At 43.0% G+C, this 19,434-nt stretch overlaps 4 protein-coding genes across 4 annotated transcripts; 1 reads left to right on the top strand and 3 right to left on the bottom strand.

Annotated features, from left to right (window-relative positions):
* Nucleotides 1–76: 76 nt before the first annotated feature.
* On the bottom strand, nt 77–4,998 carry LOC109478284 (pre-mRNA-splicing factor RBM22-like). Its single transcript, XM_019779751.1, is given in 11 exon segments — nt 77–1,041; nt 1,368–1,520; nt 1,854–2,104; nt 2,235–2,416; nt 2,418–2,436; nt 2,580–2,752; nt 2,985–3,085; nt 3,309–3,441; nt 4,085–4,114; nt 4,453–4,506; nt 4,878–4,998. Coding segments are annotated over 11 exon segments (1,365 nt in total). The 5' UTR covers nt 4,932–4,998; the 3' UTR covers nt 77–826.
* Nucleotides 4,999–5,453: 455 nt separating this feature from the next.
* LOC109478280 (nucleolar and coiled-body phosphoprotein 1-like) lies at nt 5,454–11,456 on the bottom strand. Its single transcript, XM_019779745.1, has 7 exons — nt 11,220–11,456; nt 9,542–9,603; nt 7,768–9,271; nt 7,365–7,497; nt 6,946–7,121; nt 6,628–6,708; nt 5,454–6,486 (listed from the first exon to the last, which is right to left on the bottom strand). The coding sequence occupies exons 1-7, from the start codon at nt 11,325–11,327 to the stop codon at nt 6,334–6,336; spliced, it is 2,217 nt and encodes a 738-aa protein (XP_019635304.1). The 5' UTR covers nt 11,328–11,456; the 3' UTR covers nt 5,454–6,333.
* Nucleotides 11,457–11,626: 170 nt separating this feature from the next.
* Nucleotides 11,627–14,978, top strand: LOC109478287 (nudC domain-containing protein 3-like). Its single transcript, XM_019779753.1, has 7 exons — nt 11,627–11,915; nt 12,363–12,462; nt 12,724–13,024; nt 13,303–13,465; nt 13,667–13,777; nt 13,914–14,102; nt 14,530–14,978. Exons 1-7 carry the CDS (start codon nt 11,730–11,732, stop codon nt 14,638–14,640), a joined length of 1,161 nt encoding a protein of 386 aa, XP_019635312.1. The 5' UTR covers nt 11,627–11,729; the 3' UTR covers nt 14,641–14,978.
* Nucleotides 14,979–15,332: 354 nt separating this feature from the next.
* Nucleotides 15,333–19,125, bottom strand: LOC109478276. The gene is made up of 2 exons (XM_019779734.1): nt 19,029–19,125; nt 15,333–18,341 (listed from the first exon to the last, which is right to left on the bottom strand). Exon 2 carries the CDS (start codon nt 18,114–18,116, stop codon nt 15,399–15,401), a length of 2,718 nt encoding a protein of 905 aa, XP_019635293.1. The 5' UTR covers nt 18,117–18,341; nt 19,029–19,125; the 3' UTR covers nt 15,333–15,398.
* Between the last annotated feature and the right edge of the window lie 309 nt (nt 19,126–19,434).

Below are 19,434 nucleotides of genomic sequence, written 5' to 3' on the forward strand. Positions count from 1 at the left end.
GCCTAGTTGAAGCAATTGTTTAGTTTACCCCAACAGTCATGTCAAGTAATACAAATAAACACATGGAAGTTGTGGATGTGCTCTGTGATGTTTATGTTAGTTCTGTTGACTGTACACAGTGAAGAAAGACAAATGCTTTAACCATAGTCTATCTTGTACAAAATTGGCATTTCTGAGACAGGTTAAAATGCCCTTTTCTTAGTGTTATTCTACAGTTCGTAAATAGCAATAACAGGCCTAAAGTTTATTACACATGTACTAATAGTATAACATCAGCAAATACAGATATAGGAAATACTGTCGGTTCCAACTAAAAATTGATCCCTTCTCTTTCTGTTTTAAGAAATAATGAGACGTACGGCTATACTTTCTTAGCAACACAATCATGGCTCATAGCATACTAAAGGTCAAAAACACAAAGCCAACATACTGCCTAAAACCACCATATCCATAGGTCAAGCATTGATGTGTTCAGTCACAAAACTAGAAGTCTGATGTTCTATACCTAAACATGGGGAAAGACCAGTTTAGTGCCCTTGCTTTTGATTCTTCAACATCTCCCAAAACAATGTACACTGTACACCATATCAAAAAGTGCATGCAAGCCTATGCTAGACTTTTGGTTTGAAGCACATAATATCAAGGAAACTTACAAAAAACACAATACTAGAAATTAAGTAAATGTCTTCCTACATTTTGTGCCATTGCAGTCAAGTGCAGAGTAACATATAATACACTGCAAACATTAGGCCTTATTCTTCCAGATTCAACCGACCAGTATGAAAAGTCAATAGCTAACACCTTAATTATTGTGACCTACAGCGATCTAGTTCTTGGGAGGGGGTTGGGTTGGTGCGGGGGGCTGCTGTGCTTGAGAGCCCATCCTCTGGGGGTCCTGGGAGGGGTAGTGGATAGGGGCGGGGCCTCGCATGGGGGGCGGAGCCTGGCCTTGCGGCATCATGGGAGGCGGCTGGAAGCCGGGTGGTCGGAGGCCAGGAGGAGGTCCTCGGAAACCTGGCATCAACGGGCGCGGAGGCATTCCTGTGGGAAAGGTGTCGTTTAAACCAACTTAGTGGATCATCAAGGAAAGAGTCTTCATTGCATTTTTATGTCTAGGGGCTTAGTACATGTTTGTACATACAAATATGGCCTTAATCAATGTAAATGAATAATTTACATTTACAGATCAAATTTACAAATATATGTATGTAAACAGACTAACAGAAATAGGATGGGCACCTACACATAATTATCAAGCTAGCCACTGTCAGCTGTCATAAAATTACTGACAATATCTGATATTTGATGATGATTGACAATGAGATATTTTCTTATCATTTATCCTACATGTATGTTGTGCTCCTTACCTGGTGGTGCCATGCCTGGTGGTAAGGGGGGTGGCATGCCCAGTGGAGGGGGTGGCAGCATCTGGCCTGAGCTGGGAGGGGGCTGGGGCTGCGGGGGTAGGTTGAAGTAGTTGGGAGTCGACACGGTCACCTCACCAGGGGGTAGTGGCAGAGCTGAAAAAAAAGGAATTTGCTTTTCATCTCATAGAAAACTGTTCACTTCTTTTAGTTGCAATACTGTAAGTTAGAGACAAAGAGATATTCTTTCTTTTATCTTGAAATTTCATCTGTGTTGGTAAAAATCATCCCCAAATTTTTGACTGTACAACTCCAGTCTTTGTCAAGGAATAAACAACCTATGACCCACTGCTCACCAAATCATGTGTCATTTGCATAACGTGACATCACAGAAGTGGTGGATTGCTCATTCCTTGATAAAGACTAAGAGCTGTACAGTCGAAAATTTGGGTAACTCCAAGTTTTTGTGTTGGAATAATGAGTACTCACCCCCAGGTAGCCCAGGTACTGGTGCCAGACTCATGTCCAGCTCCGAGTGCTCTCCTGGCTTCTTGTCCTTCCCCTGGGCCTGAGAGCGACCCCACCTGACGCTGAGCCGGCGCCCGTTGATGATGAGTTTGTTGAAGGTTCTCTCTGCCGCCATCTCCGCTGCGGGCCGCGATGTGAACTGGATAAACGCACACTGTTGCCTAGCAACCATAGTGATCGACCTGATTTCACCAAACTGGTAAAAATGATCCCTGTAAAAAAATGTAAAAACATGTTACCAAACAGTGATCAGTGAAGTCTTTGACATAAAACACAAATGTCTTTGCTATAGAACCAAATTGCAATGAAAAAAATTCATAGTTGTGAAGGAGTATATCCTACCTAAGATCCTGTTCAGTGATCTTATCCCCCAGCCCCCCTATGTACAGAGTTGTAATGGAACGGTCCTCGGGTGGCTTCAGAGATGGCATGTTGTCATATCTCTTCAGCAGTTTGTAAGCCACCGGGTCATTGACCCCATAGTAGCGGTCCTTGATGTTCTGGTCTGCCAAGGGGTCATCCGGAGTCTGTTGGCTTCTCGTGCCTGAAAAAAGTTGACAAAATCTCAGTTAAGTTCAAAATTAATCAAATATGTATAGTTCAGTCAAATTTCTAAAGCTGAAAATTGGTTTTCGTCCCCAAATTACCCCTTTGCTCCTAAGCTACTACAAAAGATGATGTAATCACCTGTATGGACACTCCTCTCCTCTCTTACATTCACCTTTGACCCAGAAGGAACAGATGTGAGGGCGGTTCCTCTTGTAGTAGGGCGTGGTGCGGGCCAGCTTCAGTAACATGTCACTGGGGGCCTGGGCCTTCCCTAACTGTCCCACAGCTTTGGAGCCATCTGTGTTGGCAATCTGTTGGAGGGGACAGAAGTTGATTAATGAATTGTAAAGATAAAGTACGGGGGTGAGGTACAGGTACAAGTGTGCTCAAATGTGTCTCTGTGTGTGCTCTGTATGTGTGAGCAAATTGTTGACATGTATAACTTGAGGATATTTTTGTCCATATCCATGATTTCTGCACAGACAAGAAACACTTGCTTCTCCTTCTTCTTGAAATAAGTAAGGTTGATATATATGTACATACCTCCCTCTCCATGTTCTGTGTATAGTATTCCTTGTTGACGTCAGACTTGGGGACATCATCCTTCAGCTGTAGGGCACGATCACGCACCTCCACTGGCAAACCTGTATAAAACATGAGCAAAGTGTTATCATTTCAGTAGCTAACAGCTATTGCAGGTTTCAAAATTGTTGGCCTGCCGATCATAAAGAATCTTTTTCAAACCTGGACAAAAAAAACACTTGCTGGTACAGTATGCTATGTAAAAGCCACAAAAAGCTGAAATCACAAAGTCTTCAGAATGCTAAAAGATGACCACTTCAATCTTATAGAAGCTTAGAAACCCACCATACTCCAGATCCAGCAGACATGTCTGGCAGACGTTCTTCAGCTTGCTGCATGTCTGACACACCTCCGTCTTCTTAAACCTCATCCTCGCTCCCGGACACCACCGGAACACTGTGAAGGGGCGCTGGCAGATCTACGGAAGACATGGCAGTGTTCGAAATACTTTTTTGAGCCTGGTAGCTACCTAGGGCAAAAACTAGGTAGCACATCAGACTTTTAGGTTGCCTCCCCGGTTTGTCAACAACCAAGCAGAGGCGCGTAATGCAGATGTGTCATGCAAGATTTGCATACCGACTGGCACCCAGCTGGCATGCGCGGTGCTTGAAAGAAATTTACGTGCTAGTGTATCGCTGTATTTGTGGAGATAACTGGAGATGCTGCGACATGAAGATCTAGCCCTGACTCGGCTCATGTGAGCGCCGCCTGGTGTCGCTTGCACAGTGAATGCTTGCACCTTTGACAAAGTTTGAGTTCAGGGGAGTTTCAGCTTGTGTGGTGCGTTCGCTGAGTAATGAAGCAAATCATGTTGCGTGGTGCTAGTGTGCTACCAGGTATTTATCTGTATCTGTATCGGTATAGCCGGTATAACCGCCCTTCGATGTAACACACCAGCTAACACTGCATGGAATGAATGGCTTGCATACCTTCCAAGAAATGAAGAAGAGTACAAGCACCTCAAACAATACATGTTATCATGCACATCTATGAAAGTACTTTTCATATGTAACATGTGATTTTTAACAATGTAACCATCAAAAACAAAGAGGTTCACATACCTTGCATTCTTTTCCATACTTCTCCTTTGTCTACATAAGGGAAAGAAAATTTTTAGAATGAGATTCTCAACCACACTATGTTTGAATTCGTATGTTTTACATTGTACTAGACAGTGTAACAATAAAACAAAACAGACATGTATAAGACAGCATGTAAGCCAGACCATGGAGGTAGAATCAAATATTTCTACCTCCATGGCCAGACTACTTTACCTCGTACATGTACATCGTACTAGTATAATTTCAGGCAGTTATACATTAAATTGAGTTTCAGCAAGGAGGTTTAAAATCTTGTACTCAACCTCCTTGGTTGAGAGAGCTGATGGGACTTTGGAGCAAATATTTCTTTCTGAAGACAGGTTACTTACCATCCGTATGTAGGGGTTATCTCCTAGACATGTCTGGCACAGAATAGGGAACTCCTGTGGGTAGGAAAATCAGAAACACGTTTATACATAAGATAAAGGAAAGAGACAAGAACTTTGACAAGTGTTCCCACCATCCACCATTCTCCCAAGCATAGTATTCACAACCTACTGAAACCCGTGGTCACCAATACGTAGGTAAATACATATCTACATATATTTGCAACATAATAATTGTTTTTTCGGCGTATGGAGACCATGCGACATGAGGTTTTGTGGAAAATCGAGTTTGGTGTGATCGTTCCATATCATGCGCTATTAAACGACGGTACCCTTAGCTGAGACCAAAGTAACCACGGAAAAGGCTAGCCTGGACCTTTGTATATCGGTTACTGTACTTGAATATGGTGTAAGAGACCTGTACTTACCGAATCTTCCCAGTTTTGCCGGTTGTACGTATTTGCACCCAAGGAAGTCGCCATTTTGATGACGCCAAGCCAATGTAAGATACCCACAATGCATTGCGGGCGATGGGCGATGCCATTACAAAGAACAGGGAGGGATTTAACCTTTGACCCCAACATTAAATTTTAAGCAAGGTTCAGCATAGGTTGCTGTAAAAATTGGTCAGACTGCCAGAGCAGTTAGCCAGTTAGAGGGTGTCTTTATTTTGTACGGAAAGGACAACAAATTATAATAGCTTTCAATCCCAGATATTCCTTTCTGGTGGGTTACAAAACGTATACAAAAGACCAAGGAGACTCCATGCTCGAACCAAATTCAAATCGATGGGAGCTACTGGGGCAAAATTGATACAAAATGTATAAGTAGCATTAACAAGTGCATTTGTCACCTTCACTGGTTGAAGGTGCCTGTATTGGTGACTATGAACTCTGTGCCAATCATAATGCTTTGGAGACTTAATGATGTGTTAGTGTTTTTGGACACAGGTCTTGTAAATAACAGTGAGACAAAACACAGATGAAGCAAGAGAACACGTAAGGTTTGATTCAATCAAGGCTTTATACATGTGTTTCTACTGTATCAGCATCATATCATACCATTATCACACAGTCATGATTTGAGATGAGCTGTCCCTCCCATCCCCCATAAAAAGAAATACTGTATTTCTCTCCTAACCCTTTAGATTAGAATAATCCTGAATGGTACAACAATGCTCTTAACCAGGTAACTAGTTGCCACAAGTCAAGATGCTAGTTTGAGCACAATACACTTTAGTTCAACAGTTCAACTAAGGGCTTAACCAATGATTCTACAAAATTCAAGAAAACATCATTTCAAACTTGTTTGCTACAAGTACAAGAATAAAATACCGGTCGCCGGTAGATGGTTTTCCTTTACACTCTCATATCAGTTTTGGAGTGTCATGCAGTCAGAATTCTGTGGCCTATTCAAGTTGGCACTGATATGCATTATACGAAATTGAATGCTAGTACATGTGTACATTTCTGCTCATTCAGAAAATTAAACCATTTTGTCTAGGACATAATCCATGTCAGAATTATAAAGTTTTCATCAAATGTTGCCATTGTAAATACACTATTGCCTAGGCTGCAAATTAGTACCAGTACATTCCATATAAATCCCTTCATAAGGTGACTAGATATCACTAGTAAATCACTAGATAGTTAAACAACACATACTAACTACTGTAACATAATAACAGTGTTTGTTTTAACAGTATTAAACGTTAATTCATCCTACAATCATCTTACAATCTACCATTAAAATATCCATTGACAGAACAAAAACAAAACTTCTTGAGAACATTCTCTAATTGTTAAAAGTAAAATAATCAAGGGAAAAGAACATCAACATAAATTCTCAAACATTTTTGACAGAGGTATCATTCAATGATTTTATTTATTCTGAGTCAAACTTGATAGAGTTAACCCCCATGTCTATAGGACCACCACGGTAGGATCCCCGCTTCTTCTTGGTCTTCTCGTGCCTGAAGGATTTTCCCTTGGTGAACTTCAGGTCCTTGTTGGCTTTGGCACCCCATGCATCGCCTCCCTGTGGAATAAAAAAAGAACATTACAGAATTTGGTAATGTGATATAGTGACTACAATGTAGTTGGTAATGAGCCTGTGGTACTTAGTATATTGTTAAATATTAAATGAATTTTAAACAAAGAATTCTGTAGGATAACTGACCTTGGACTCGAAGGCATTGTTCTGCAGACGTGGGTCAATTTCAACCTCTTCTTCACGTACCCTCCGGAAAGGGGTGTTCTTCTGTGGGCAGAAAAGTGGTGTTGTAATTATCTATGTCAATACATTACATGTACATTTTGTACTTCCATTGCTTTAAAGCAATGCTTACTTGTACCAAAAAATGTTTCATTAAGAAACAATGTTAACATTGGAAATCTTAAAGTACGTACAAACTTTCCAAACAAAATAAATAATCGTTTAATTCCTTCAATAACAGTTAACACTGTAATATGAAAGAAGAAAGCTATAATTTGATACCTTTTCTTGCTGTTTCTTTGTTTTGGGTACTGTGTTTGGGGTCTTCTTCTCTGCCTGTTGGTTGGAAGGAGTAGTCTTGGGGGTCTTGGGCTCCGGTGTCTTGGCTGGAGTCTTTTTCTCCTCTTCTTCTGAACTGCTTTCTTCTGATGAACTGCTCTCAGCTTTCTTAGCATTGGCTGTGACAAAAGACAGAAGACTTTATCGTCCATACTTATTATTTCTTTTATTCAGTCTTAGGATGTTTCTTTATCAACACCCAGGTCTTCCTTCTTAACTTTGCAGGTTTCACAGTGACACTACAAATATGCATTTTTATTACACTTCTGCTGTACTACAGCATTGTTCACAAACCAAATAATGCCCAAACTTCCTTTCCCTTCTTTCACAAGACAAAGTTGAATGAGTTTACGATAGCTCACCTGTAGGCTTTTTCTCTGTAGATGCAGGAGTGGGTGTCTTGGGTTTGGGAGCCTCCTTCTCTTCCTCAGAACTGTCGGAACTGTCCGAGTCTGAAGAGCTGTCTGCTTTGGCTTTCTTGGCGACTCCATTCACCTGTGACAACAAAACATTAGAAACGATTAGATTGAATGAATTGTGAAAGCAGATACAACTCCAAAACCATGTGAAATCTATGTCCAGTTTTGTGGACATGGCTACCCCGGACACTTTTGTGAGCAAACCTCAACATATTGTGTTTGTGTCTTGCAATATTACCACTATCGAATTTGTTCCTGTGGTATTGAGAACATGGTGGTGAGAAAAAGTCCCTTTCAACCTGGCTTAAAGTATCGACTAACCAAATACTGATCATGGTCATGCTACCTTTGGTGCTGTTTTTCCAGCAGGTTTCTTTTCCTCCTCTTCTGAGTCACTAGACTCCTCTGAACTTGACTCATCCTTTTTCACAGGTGTTTTATTGACAGCTGGTTTTGTAGGTGTTTTTGTAGCTGGTGTTTTGGTTTCTTCATCTGAACTACTGTCGTCAGAACTTTCTTCTGAGGAATTTGACTCTGCTTTCTTGGCCGCTGCTTTAGTTGCAACCTTAGGAGTGGTCTTTGCTTGTGTTTCTTCATCTTCTGAAGAGTCCTCAGATGAACTGGACTCATCTTTCTTCACTGGTGTTTTCTTTGTGGCAGGTGTGGGGGCTGGCTTTGAAGCTGCCGGTTTTCCTTTGTTTTTGGCAGATTCATCTTCTGACTCTGAACTTGACTCTTCTGAGCTTGATTCCTCTGAGCTGGATTCTTTCTTTTTATTTGCTTGTGTCTTTTCTGGTGCCGTAGCCGGTGCCTTTTCTTCTTCACTCTCTGATTCAGAGGAGCTTGAGCTGTCATCTTTTTTCTTTGGGACAGTTTTTGCTGCTCCTGTCTTGGCCGTCACTGCCTTGACTTTGGACTCTTCTTCACTTTCTGAGCTACTTTCCTCAGAGCTTGAAGATTCAACCTTCTGCTTACCTGCCGCTGTCTTCTGAACAACTTTTCCAGATGGCTTTTCTTCTTCTTCGCTCCCTGAGCTTGAGTCACTAGAGGAACTTTCTTCCTTCTTTTGAACTTGTGTTACAACTTTCTTGGCAGGAGGTGGTTTTGTTGTCTTGGAGGATTCTTCTTCATCAGATGATGAGTCAGATTCTTCAGATGAACTCTCTTTCTTTGGTGCTGGTCTTTTAACAGCAGCTTTTGTAGCTGGTGCAGGCTTTTTGGCAGTTTCTTCCTCAGAGCTTGAGTCTGATTCAGAGCTACTGCTTTCTTGTGTGGCCTGTTTCTTGGCTGGTGGTTTTGGGCTTGGTTTGGACTGTGCAGGTTTTGCAGGCTCTTCCTCACTTTCTGATGAAGAACTACTCTCCGAAGAGCTTTCCTTTTTTCTCTTTACTCCTGTCTCCTTCTTTGGGGTAGGGGTTGCCTTAGCTTGTGGTTTTTCCTCTTCATCTGAACTGCTATCAGATTCTGAAGAGCTTTCTTCCTTTGCCGCTTGCTTCTTTGCTGGAGTAGCTGTCTTCTTTGCAGGAGTCACTTTTGCAGGAGTCGCTTTTTTTGCAGGAGTGGTTGTCTTCTGTTTAGGGGTGGCCTTCTTCTTGGCTGGCGTTGCCTTCTTTTGAGCAGGAGTGACTTTCTTGGCTTCTGCTTCGCTGTCCGAACTTTCGTCATCAGACTCAGAGCCTGAACTGCTCTCTGCTTTCTTCACAGGGGTTGGTGTTTTGGGCGGAGCTGGTTTGTCCTCCTCGTCATCTGAGCTACTAGAGGAGGAGGAGGAGTCCTTTTTCTGTCGTTTGACGGCTGGTTTGGCCTGGGGTGTGCCTGTCCTTTTTCTCTTCTTGGCACTGTCAGGTGACCTGTGAAAGGTGAAAGAGCAGGTGTTGGCAAATAAACTTTATCAAGGGATGCTTTATCTTGCTAAAAGTAGTTAAGTAATACAGGAGCATGCTAGCTTTAGCATGCTAGCTTTACTCTTATTGGGACAAAAGTGTTAGCTCTCAAAATGTTATAGCTTGACAACTGCAAGGATCAATATGTAATCAAACTTTTAGGGCAGAGATTCTTTGCATGTTACATGAGGCCTGATTCCCAGAGTGTCTATACATGTGTGTACTTTGATAACTTACTTTTGCCACATTTCAAACCAGTCCTCCACTGTGGGCTGCTCTTCATCCGGGGCCTGAAGTTTCTGTGGGGTAAAAAGGTGATGGTTATTGTGTTCCAAAATGACTAAATTAAAAAAATTATGCAATGTGAGATTATTTCACCAGTTTTATTTTCTTTTGTTTCTTCTGACAACTGATAATTACGGTCGTTAAACTGAGAACTTACCCAAAGCTCTCAGAGTCATCTCTTAAAGTAGCTTTACCTGTTGCACTTAGCCCCCCCCCCCCATGGCCCCAACATGTGCACAAACACCGTGCACGTGCACACACGTATTCACGAGTTGCACATTCCCAGGATCCTTTGCGCCCAGGGTAGGTCACGTGGGCGTCAGGGTAGGGAAAGGTCGCGGTAAACCACGTGACTCATCCTCGGCTCTGGTCGGAAGAAGGTGCCCTAAGCGATATCTGGCCGATAGTAGGCTGGGAGCATTCACATTTTCACGTAGTATGTTGAATCAACCCTATCCTATCCCATACCGATAGTCATGGAGCAAAAATTCGATGCCGCTTTGCCGTACGAACGCCGTACGAACGCCGTGAAAAACTACGTACCTCCCGCCGCCGGCAGTGGTGTCAGCCATTCTTGAAATTTCCGAGCGCTCGCGAACACTTCCGACTTCTTCCGACCAGAGCCGAGGATGAGTCACGTGGTTTACCGCGACCTTTCCCTACCCTGACGCCCACGTGACCTACCCTGGGCGTAGCCGTGGCGACTCTTGACTCGGGCTTACATTGCATTACCCTCTGCAAGAGTCGTGGAAAGATCCATTGGCAGAACTGCACATTTCCCGTTGGCTGCTCGATGCTCCGTTTTTGACCCGGTTTTTTGCTGTCCCGAGCTTCCCTACAATATAACTCCACAATTGGCCGGGTTGCCGATGTTCAGATCGGCCTAAATATTCCACAGCGCGACGGGAAAGTACTAAAATAGCTAGTCGGTACATCCGCGCCGCCATTTTGGATATAGTCCGGAATGTCCGCTACCGCCGTCGGGAACGCTCGGTAGCGCCACGATTACCGAAGCGGGACCGAAAACTCTCCGATCATAACCGGAAAGCCTACCGAGCGTTCCCGACGGCGGTAGCGGACATTCCGGACTATATCCAAAATGGCGGCGCGGATGTACCGACTAGCTATTTTAGTACTTTCCCGTCGCGCTGTGGAATATTTAGGCCGATCTGAACATCGGCAACCCGGCCAATTGTGGAGTTATATTGTAGGGAAGCTCGGGACAGCAAAAAACCGGGTCAAAAACGGAGCATCGAGCAGCCAACGGGAAATGTGCAGTTCTGCCAATGGATCTTTCCACGACTCTTGCAGAGGGTAATGCAATGTAAGCCCGAGTCAAGAGTCGCCACGGCTACCCTGGGCGCAAAGGATCCTGGGAATGTGCAACTCGTGAATACACATGTAACCACAATGATTCTTGGCAATTCTTTATAGAAGTGACGTTTTTCTAATAGAAAGTGACTTCACAACGATATCTGAAGATAGTGTGACCTTTAGTTCATTGTCATATACAAAGGATCGCACCATGTAAAATTGTTTTTGTACAAGAGACGCGGATGAAAAGTCGCCATCTTGGCTTGCGCAAGTTTCAGGATGCCGATGCTAAAACCCCCCTCCCCAAGCGACTTACCATTCCGGTCTGCTTCTGGAACCATTGCGCCGCTTTATCGAACTTGTGGTCCTTAAGAAAGCCGTAGATGTAGGGGTAGATGACGCTGGGGACGGCGTTAGACGACATGGCGGGGATTTAAAGTCCTGAAACCGGCGTGCGACAACGTGCTATCCCGCAGACCCAGGGCACATGCGCCGTGACCAGGCGTGACCTGATCTGAACTCACATTTAGCGTAAAACTAAACTTCTATTCCACACACGACTCTTACAGTATAAATAACTGTTAATTCTCCTCATAAAATGCCAAAATATAGTTATTTAACCACAAAATTACTTTAAGTGACAAATAGCAGTGATTTGATATGGATTCTAAAATTTAGTTAGATAAAAACAACATTATTTGTGAGGAATCGGAGGCATCGAATATAAAACCTTTTATTTCTAGGACATGAAAACAGACAGGTCATCATTTTCTCCAACATTCTACGAAAGAAGACACTCCTGAAGTTTTTGAGGAAAACAAGGGCCATGGCGTCCCCTGAGATGTACGACACGGCACTTCTGGGCATCCTACAGCATCAGGGGAAAATTGAGAACTTCTTGGACGTGATGTTCGGCTTTTTGTACCGCAGAACGGACTTTTTCCGGACGATGCGCTCCAAGGAGGATCGGATGGGTTTCCCACCAGGGGTCCAAGAGAAGATGCTGTATTCGGTACGTGTTGATAATGTTGTCTCCCGGGGCTGCTGAAAAATATTTGTAGGAATGCAGTTCGAAGTAAAGCTGCCAGGGGGCGATGGAAATGTTAGCACCTTTGTCCAAGGTTTACCTCCAAAAGAGAAAGATCTATTCATGAGTTTTATTGCTTTTCCTGTTTACAAACAGGTTTATTTACGAACAAGAAACGAACAAACAATCTTAACCTTTGTGGAGTTTATAAAGTCACCAAAGGGATAGGAGCCATCATTGTTTTTGTTTACATCATGTAACGTTACATGCAAATTATTTGGAGCCACATGCAAATTATTGGTAGGCAAGTCACCCAACTCACACTGGTATTGACATCATGGCCATTTAGTCGTACTGTATAAGCTCCTTGGCCGTACATTGTGTACCAAGCAATTGTGGCCATTTATTGATTGTTCTGTTTTATTTTGTTAGATCTTCAAAAAGTGGCAGCACTACGCCACCCAGGATGAGGAGAGGATGATGAAGAAACTACAGGAGAAGGCAGAGAGGGAACGTCAGGCTGCTGCTGCAGGTAAGGGGTGTAACAGGCCAGACTATACCCCCTGGCCAAAATGGACCCGGGGGTAAGTTATGGCCTCTGGTACATTCTGGCCTGTTACACAGGTCTAACATAAAATACCCGTATGTCTGTCACAATTAAATTATCATGACTTAGGTATGTATAGCATTATTCAATGCAGTGTAATGTTTAAAAAAGTCATGATTTTGCCTCTCAACATCTGCTTGGAGATTTCTTCAAGTAATCTAATGCTTTTCTTTCCCTGCTTATCAGCATCAGCAGTTGTGGAAGAAGTAGAGGTTGAGACAACAGCAGTATCAGACAGCACAGAAGACAAAACAGACAAGTCCTCCACATCAGAAAAGGCCAAAGCTCAAGATGCAACCAGCAAGGTAGATACTGCTCCTAAAAGTGAGGAGAAAAGTGATGGACAAAAAGATGAAAAAAAGAAAGAAAGGACAGGAGGAGAGAGTGTAGATAGTAAAGAGGCACCAAAGGATGCCGATGAGACAGCGGAAAAGGCAGTAGAGGAAAAAGAGGCAAAGGATGGGGCAACTGCAAAAGTACCATCTAGGTAAGTTGCATGCTGATTATGCATATTCTATTAGCATTTTTGCTTGCATACATATTTGTCAGTATAATGCCAGTTTGGAGGCACCAACAAAAGTTTGTATACCAGTAAAAATTATTCTTAGACTTTTCTTAAAGGTTCATCTAGGGGCATGTAGTACTTGAGTAGTCCTGGCAAAGTTTTCTTATTTCTTTAGTACAATTTGTGAACTTTCTATAGCAGCATTTTTACAGCTTTAGTAGTAGCCATTGCATTCAATCCAAATGATTCCTTCCTACCAGTCAAGAGGAGTTTCAGCAGGATGCAGAGAGCTGGAATGGAGCTGTGAGAGAGAACTACAAGTGGGCACAGCACATACACGAGGTGGAGATCAGAGTCCACGTTCCTCCCAACATCAAGAAAGCCAAGGAATGTGTGGTAGACATCAAGAACAACTTCTTAAAGGTGATATTGGTCAGGCCAAGGGAAAAAAATGACCCTAGCAAAAGCCTGCCAACCCTAGTCGTTTATTTCAGTAGAAATCTGGTAAGGGATATAAAACCTTTTATCTGGCATATGAGTGTTGAAATTTCATTGTAGAATTGTTTTCCTACATGTTCTCTTCATTTTTCTTGCAAAACAAAGTGATCCATAACATTCTTATAGGTTGCCATCAAAGATGGAGGGCAGGTGAAGGTTCTGATGGAAGGAAAACTGACCAATAAGATCATCTGTGAGGAGAGTATGTGGAGTCTGGAACCAGGGAAGTGTGTGCAGGTAGGTTTGTAGGAAAAATTTTGCGAACATTTAATGGGGCCTACAAATTTTGACTGCTCAGGTCGAGAGAACACTGGCTGTATTACTGGCTTGCAGCCACTTGATGTCTTTACTGCTACTACTCTATCCTCTCCAGGTGAATCTAGAGAAAGAGAAGGAGTACTGGTGGAAGGCTGTCCTGGTGGGGGAGCCTGAGATCGACATCCAGAAGATAGAACCCATCAAACACATGCACGACATGGACGATGAGGAGCAGTCGGGGGTACAGAGGATGATGTTTGATCAGCATCAGAAGATGATGGGGAAACCACAGAGCCATGAGATGGTCAGTTCACTTAGTTCATGCCTTAAGTCACATTTCTATAGGGCCTGTAGCCAATCTAGGCTCTGAAGCCAGGGGAACATTGCATGCCATGCTATAGTCACATTTCCTAAACTATATGTATCTTATGGGACCAGCCAGAAAATGCAAAATGAAAGCCTGTAAGCTTTACTGATGGGGCATCGGTTTAGAAGGTGATAGATACCGATGCATAGGAGTGAGTTTTTGGTCGGCATTTTTGTCTTGATTTTTCAACAGACATTCCTACTGTTTGGAAGCAAGATAGGTTTTGAGACTTAAGGTTTCATACCATTTGATTCCATAATTTTTCTAAGTCATATAATTATGTACATCATTGGCAAAATGAGTGGCCATTGCAAACTATGTAATTATTAATAATCCTTGACCTAGCTTGTCGTTTTCTCCACAGAAAGTGCACGACATGTTGAGGAAAGGCTGGGATGCACCAGGCTCCCCATTTGCTGGTCAAGAGTTTGATCCCTCCAAGTTTAACATATCCCCTGGTGCTGTCCAGATGTGAGCAGGACAACAAAAATAACTATCTACACGCTGTACAGCTTGTGATATACTATTAGAAAGAAAACCATTTCAACAGTAATATAACAATTACAGGTCTGGAGTAAGTTCGCATATGCCTTTTTACTGTGATGTTTTTGCATGTCATCACATACAGCTAGGATACATAGGATTTATGATATGGGTCTGGTTATGTTAAATTGTTGCATATTATATCTGTTAGATTTATTGAAAATTGGCTTCTACCATATCTACCATGGACTGTTTGAAAGGTATGCTCAAACGAGATGATGACTTTCAAGTTTCAACCTACTTGTACATATGTACCTTGTACAGGGTATATGACCATGTCACCCTGCTGTACTCTGTTTAATCCGTATAAACCAAGTAGAGTTTGACAAACATGAATGTGGACATTTTACTCTTTGTGTCTTCCTTGATAAGTACGTTGATTAGCTGTAAGGATAGATGAGTGTATATTGGGAAGGGTGAAGGATTTTGAATTTGATGAAATAGTCCCTCTAAACTGATACTATTTTATTCCAACGTTTAACACAAGACATGGTGATGGCAGACTTAAGTTTTTTCAACTCACTTTTATGCCACCAATGCAGAGGGCAATTGACGATACTCATTTTCACTTGAGTGAAGTGAGGAAAGTCGTGTAAAGTGCCTTTCATGAGGGCACAGGATTGGTGGCATGGATTCGAACTCAGGACCTGTTGGAACTGATACTTGAAGATGAATTAACAAAGTTAAAAGCTAGTGTGAGCAACTTTTTGTTGAGATCATTTTCCTGAACAAGGTTGTGCCCCCTGGCAGAGCAAAACAATCTTCCATCCTGATGCTTGGGTACACAGAAATGACTGGCAGAAGATCACAATCATCCACATTCACGGCTACCAGATTACCAAAGTCTCGTGTGTTGACCAAGTGCACGGTCAGTCCTATCACGAGTTTCATCATACCCTTTTGCAAACTTGCTTTAGAGACAACAAAGATGATGCAAGTGCTTTTGTTGATCAAATCTGCCACCATCTCGACTACAGATTGCGTACAGGGGATGTCCCGATGTACACAACGGCAGGACAGATCGTACTGATCCTCGCACAGCATTGTCAGCCTTTCTGCTGTCTCTTTGTCCTCTTCGTCACTGTAAACAAACACATTGTACATGAGGTTTGGGTGAAGTTCAGTGGGGAATACAGAGACAAACGTCTCCAGGAAGATGCCGCTGGCAAGGTGAGGGTCCTGTTGGATCTGAAGTTCTGCAGCTCCAAGGTTTACCTCAATGACTACATCCATTGGGACCTCCACATCTGTAAGATTGCGTAACATGGGCAGGTACATCCTTGCTTGGGCATAGTCTCCCTGTGCTCGAAGATTATCCACCAAACCACAGAGCGTTGTTGGATCATCAGCTTTCAGTCGTAGAGCTGTTTCTCTCAAGCCCAGTGCCTCTCCATAACGCTTAACCAGTTCGTACAACTGAGCCAGTTCATTGATGTGGTCAGCCTGCAGGTCTTCTTTTCCCAAGTCTTTCTGCATTAGTGTCACCAATTTCGAGAAAGCTCCCCTCTTCTCAACGTTGACTTTAGCAGCGCTTTCTACAGCTTTTCGGAGCATGTTTTTCCCGTTCTCTTCTTGTCCCATTTGAAGGAAACATTCCCCCCATTTCTGGTAGCAACTAGCAGCCTCCAGAGACCTTGACACACTGTCCTTGTCGATGGCTTTTCGGAAATACTGCAAAGCTTCGTCAAATTGTCCCATCTGCATGTGAATCTCAGCTAGGCCTACTGGGATGGCAACACCCGTACCTTCAGATAATTCATAAGCCCTTTCAAGACAATGCATTGCCTTCTCTAAAAATGTATCATGATGATGTGTTTGGACTGCATTTTGCTCAGATTGGTCTCGAGAATCTAATGTCATCCGACCAAAATCTCTTTGCACATTGTCAACATCATCTGAACAGGGTTTACTTTCTAGACTTTGATCTGTCAGTCCCAACTGAGTCCTAGCACCGTCATCGTTGTATCTTTGAAAATGCTCTTGTCTGCCACGGTACCCTCTACTTCTTGGTCGCCTTTGTCCACTTCTACCTCCTCTTGTAGAGTATGGTACATCTTTGTGTCCATCCATTGTGTCAAATCCTTTCACTGATGATGAACTAACAGCCTGTGACTGGTTTGTGTAGCCTTGTTGACTATGCCATCCTCTCTGATTTCTACCATTCAGATTCCACTGACCGTGTGAAGACCAGTGGCAGCTACTTTCAGCTTCCTGTCTAACATAATGATGGCTGGTATTTCTGTTGCCATGGTTGACATTGCTTCTGCCACGGTATTGTCCACCCGATCGCCTGCGACCCCCTCTCCACCCCCTAAATGGAGCAGACTGACTTTGGTCAACAGCTGAAGATCCTCTATATCGATTACCTCTAGGCCTCCTCTGACTGCTTCTTCCTCTTCCCCGGAATGATCCCTGACTACTTCTTCCACGTGGCGCCTTTGATCTGTAAGCCAGTCCGAGATGGTGCCAAGAAAATGCAGAAGGGCGGACTTCGTTTGCTTTCTCCAGGCATTCTATCGCATCATCGATGCGGCGCATGTGTCTGTGGCGTCGACCCACCCTCTCTAGTACGAAGTGATCATTTGGAGCAACAGCTAAGCCATTTTCAAAACATTCATCTATCTGAGACGTGTTGAGACCTTTAGGTTTTCTGTTGCCTTCAAAGTACTTGTGATGTATCTTCACATACTTGCTGTGGACCTCGCCTAATGCCACCCATCCCTTTCCACAGAAAGCTTGTATGTTACTTCCAGTTACTAGCACCAAACATCGCTGTGCTTCTTCATAAACCTCGGCTGGTTTAAACTCAGGGTCTTCCACAAAACTGTCCCTATCAAGGAGCCGATCGAGGCACAAAGCTAACCCATAGTTCCATTTGATTTTTAGCTGGTAGTTTGGAGATCCACGACTGAGGGCTTTGCAAAACTTGTCAGCAGCCATAAGGTGACACTTAGGCCCAAGCCTGGACAGACAATATCCTTGTTCTCCTATTGCTATCGTCTTTATGTCTTCCACAACTTGGTCGTTTTCCTTCATGACCATGTCAATTGTCTGCAAGTATTTCTTGGCTTCTGAAACATTATACTGTTTGAGGTAGTAGGCGCATATATTCCCTAAAGCGACCAGGTTTGAGCTGTCTTCAGTTTTTTTTAGCACAGAATCGATGTGAGGCTTGGCCTCCTCGATCTTGTCAATATACAACAGCAGGAATGCCAGCAGGTTTTCCGACCTCACGTCTTCATCAAACTCCTCGGGAACCTGGCGTTTCTCCGACCGTAGTTTGGTGATGACCTTGCTGAAGCTCGTCTCTGGCATTTGTGGTATGTCAAGCTGAAACAGAGTCGGCAGGGCCTTCAGTTTTCGCCACAGGGCGTCTTCTTTTCCACGCTGGCCTTCCCCCATCATCATATTCGAAAATAGCTGTAATATGGTGTCCTTACTTTAATACTTATCCTCTTCATCAATTGTGAGACATGAGGCCATGACTTTGTCCTTCCATCTGGGTCTGTCCTTGGCCACCTTCTTTGCTGATTGCCAGGATAGTCCCATGTCTGCCAGGTCACCAGTCACAGTTCTTCTCCATGTGATTTTTGGTCTGCCTCTTTCTTTTCCCATTGGGTCTCCAATTCAAAGCTGTAATAGGGTGTAAGGATATTTTTTCATCGATGCCTGGCAACTTTGGAGGTTTTCCGTTAGTTAAATGTTTAACGGTTAACATATGTAACTTACATGTATTTAAGTAGACTTATCAGGCAAATCAATTGAACCCCATGTCAGTTAGGCAAAATGCCAATTTTGAGCCGGATACAGTGTAGTTAGCTCACTAAAGCCTTTAGTAAAGGCTTTTTTACAGTGCAATTAAGAATTGAAAGTTTGCAGCGTTGTAACTGTAACGTTGACAATTTCTGAGATTCTTTTTATTGCGCGCAAACGAACTGTGACGGAACGTACACATGCATGCACGACCCTTGCCCTGCACACGCCTCATTTTTCAGAGTCTTGTCACGCAACTATTTGTAAACATCGTGTCATGATGTTGACGTGGCAGTTTTCTCAGCTTGCTACGAAACTGACAATAATACTGTAAACATTGTGGGTTTTAAACTGCGCTGACTCAGAATTAAGGCTAGGTTTTACGCGAGATGACCTTTATTTTTGTGTACAGGTGTCATACCGGCCTGGTTTCAAATGTCACCTGTCATTTGTGGTTTCGATGATTAAACAGGTACCAGTGGCTTTTTGCATGATTAAAAGTAACACAATCAGACTGATTACGGCTAGACTTACTTCTAAAACTTGAGTATTACTATTGAAACATACCTCTGTGTAATTTGATGAGGTGGCAGCACTGGTCTGGATTGTTGTTGTTGGTCCTGACGGAAGATCCGGCGGCTGTCTGGTTTCGAGAGGTCAAGGGGTTAAACCTATGGTAACGGACGAAACCATCACCCTGAAGGGGTGATTGCTTTGTTATGACACCTTGTGTAAAATGTTGACATCTTGTGTACTATAGTGAGGGCTTAAAAGAGACATTCTATAAAGATGGGAACAATCACTTAAGAGTTGCATTTAAGTTTTTTTTTTTCACTACTAAAATACATTACATCATTGGTAAGCAAGGAGTTGACTGAGAAATTTAAGAAGGGAAAAAGTTAGAAACAGTACAAAATGCATTTTTGTACTTCGAAAACAGAAAAGCAGACAACACACATTTATTACAAGTCTT

Source organism: Branchiostoma belcheri, unplaced genomic scaffold (genome assembly GCF_001625305.1).
Source record: "Branchiostoma belcheri isolate BF01 breed outbred unplaced genomic scaffold, Haploidv18h27 scaffold43, whole genome shotgun sequence".
Lineage (NCBI taxonomy): Eukaryota > Metazoa > Chordata > Leptocardii > Amphioxiformes > Branchiostomatidae > Branchiostoma > Branchiostoma belcheri.

Excerpts from the sequence above, each read along its gene's own strand:
- LOC109478280 (XM_019779745.1), bottom strand. The coding sequence starts at position 11,327 with ATGTCGTCTAACGCCGTCCCCAGCGTCATCTACCCCTACATCTACGGC. Across the intron at positions 9,272-9,541 it reads TGGTTTGAAATGTGGCAAAA|GTCACCTGACAGTGCCAAGA; the intron begins GTAAGTTATCAA and ends CACCTTTCACAG. Across the intron at positions 6,709-6,945 it reads CAAAGAAACAGCAAGAAAAG|AAGAACACCCCTTTCCGGAG; the intron begins GTATCAAATTAT and ends TTCTGCCCACAG.
- LOC109478287 (XM_019779753.1), top strand. The coding sequence starts at position 11,730 with ATGGCGTCCCCTGAGATGTACGACACGGCACTTCTGGGCATCCTACAG. Across the intron at positions 11,916-12,362 it reads AAGAGAAGATGCTGTATTCG|ATCTTCAAAAAGTGGCAGCA; the intron begins GTACGTGTTGAT and ends TTATTTTGTTAG. Across the intron at positions 12,463-12,723 it reads ACGTCAGGCTGCTGCTGCAG|CATCAGCAGTTGTGGAAGAA; the intron begins GTAAGGGGTGTA and ends CCTGCTTATCAG.
- LOC109478276 (XM_019779734.1), bottom strand. The coding sequence starts at position 18,116 with ATGATGATGGGGGAAGGCCAGCGTGGAAAAGAAGACGCCCTGTGGCGA.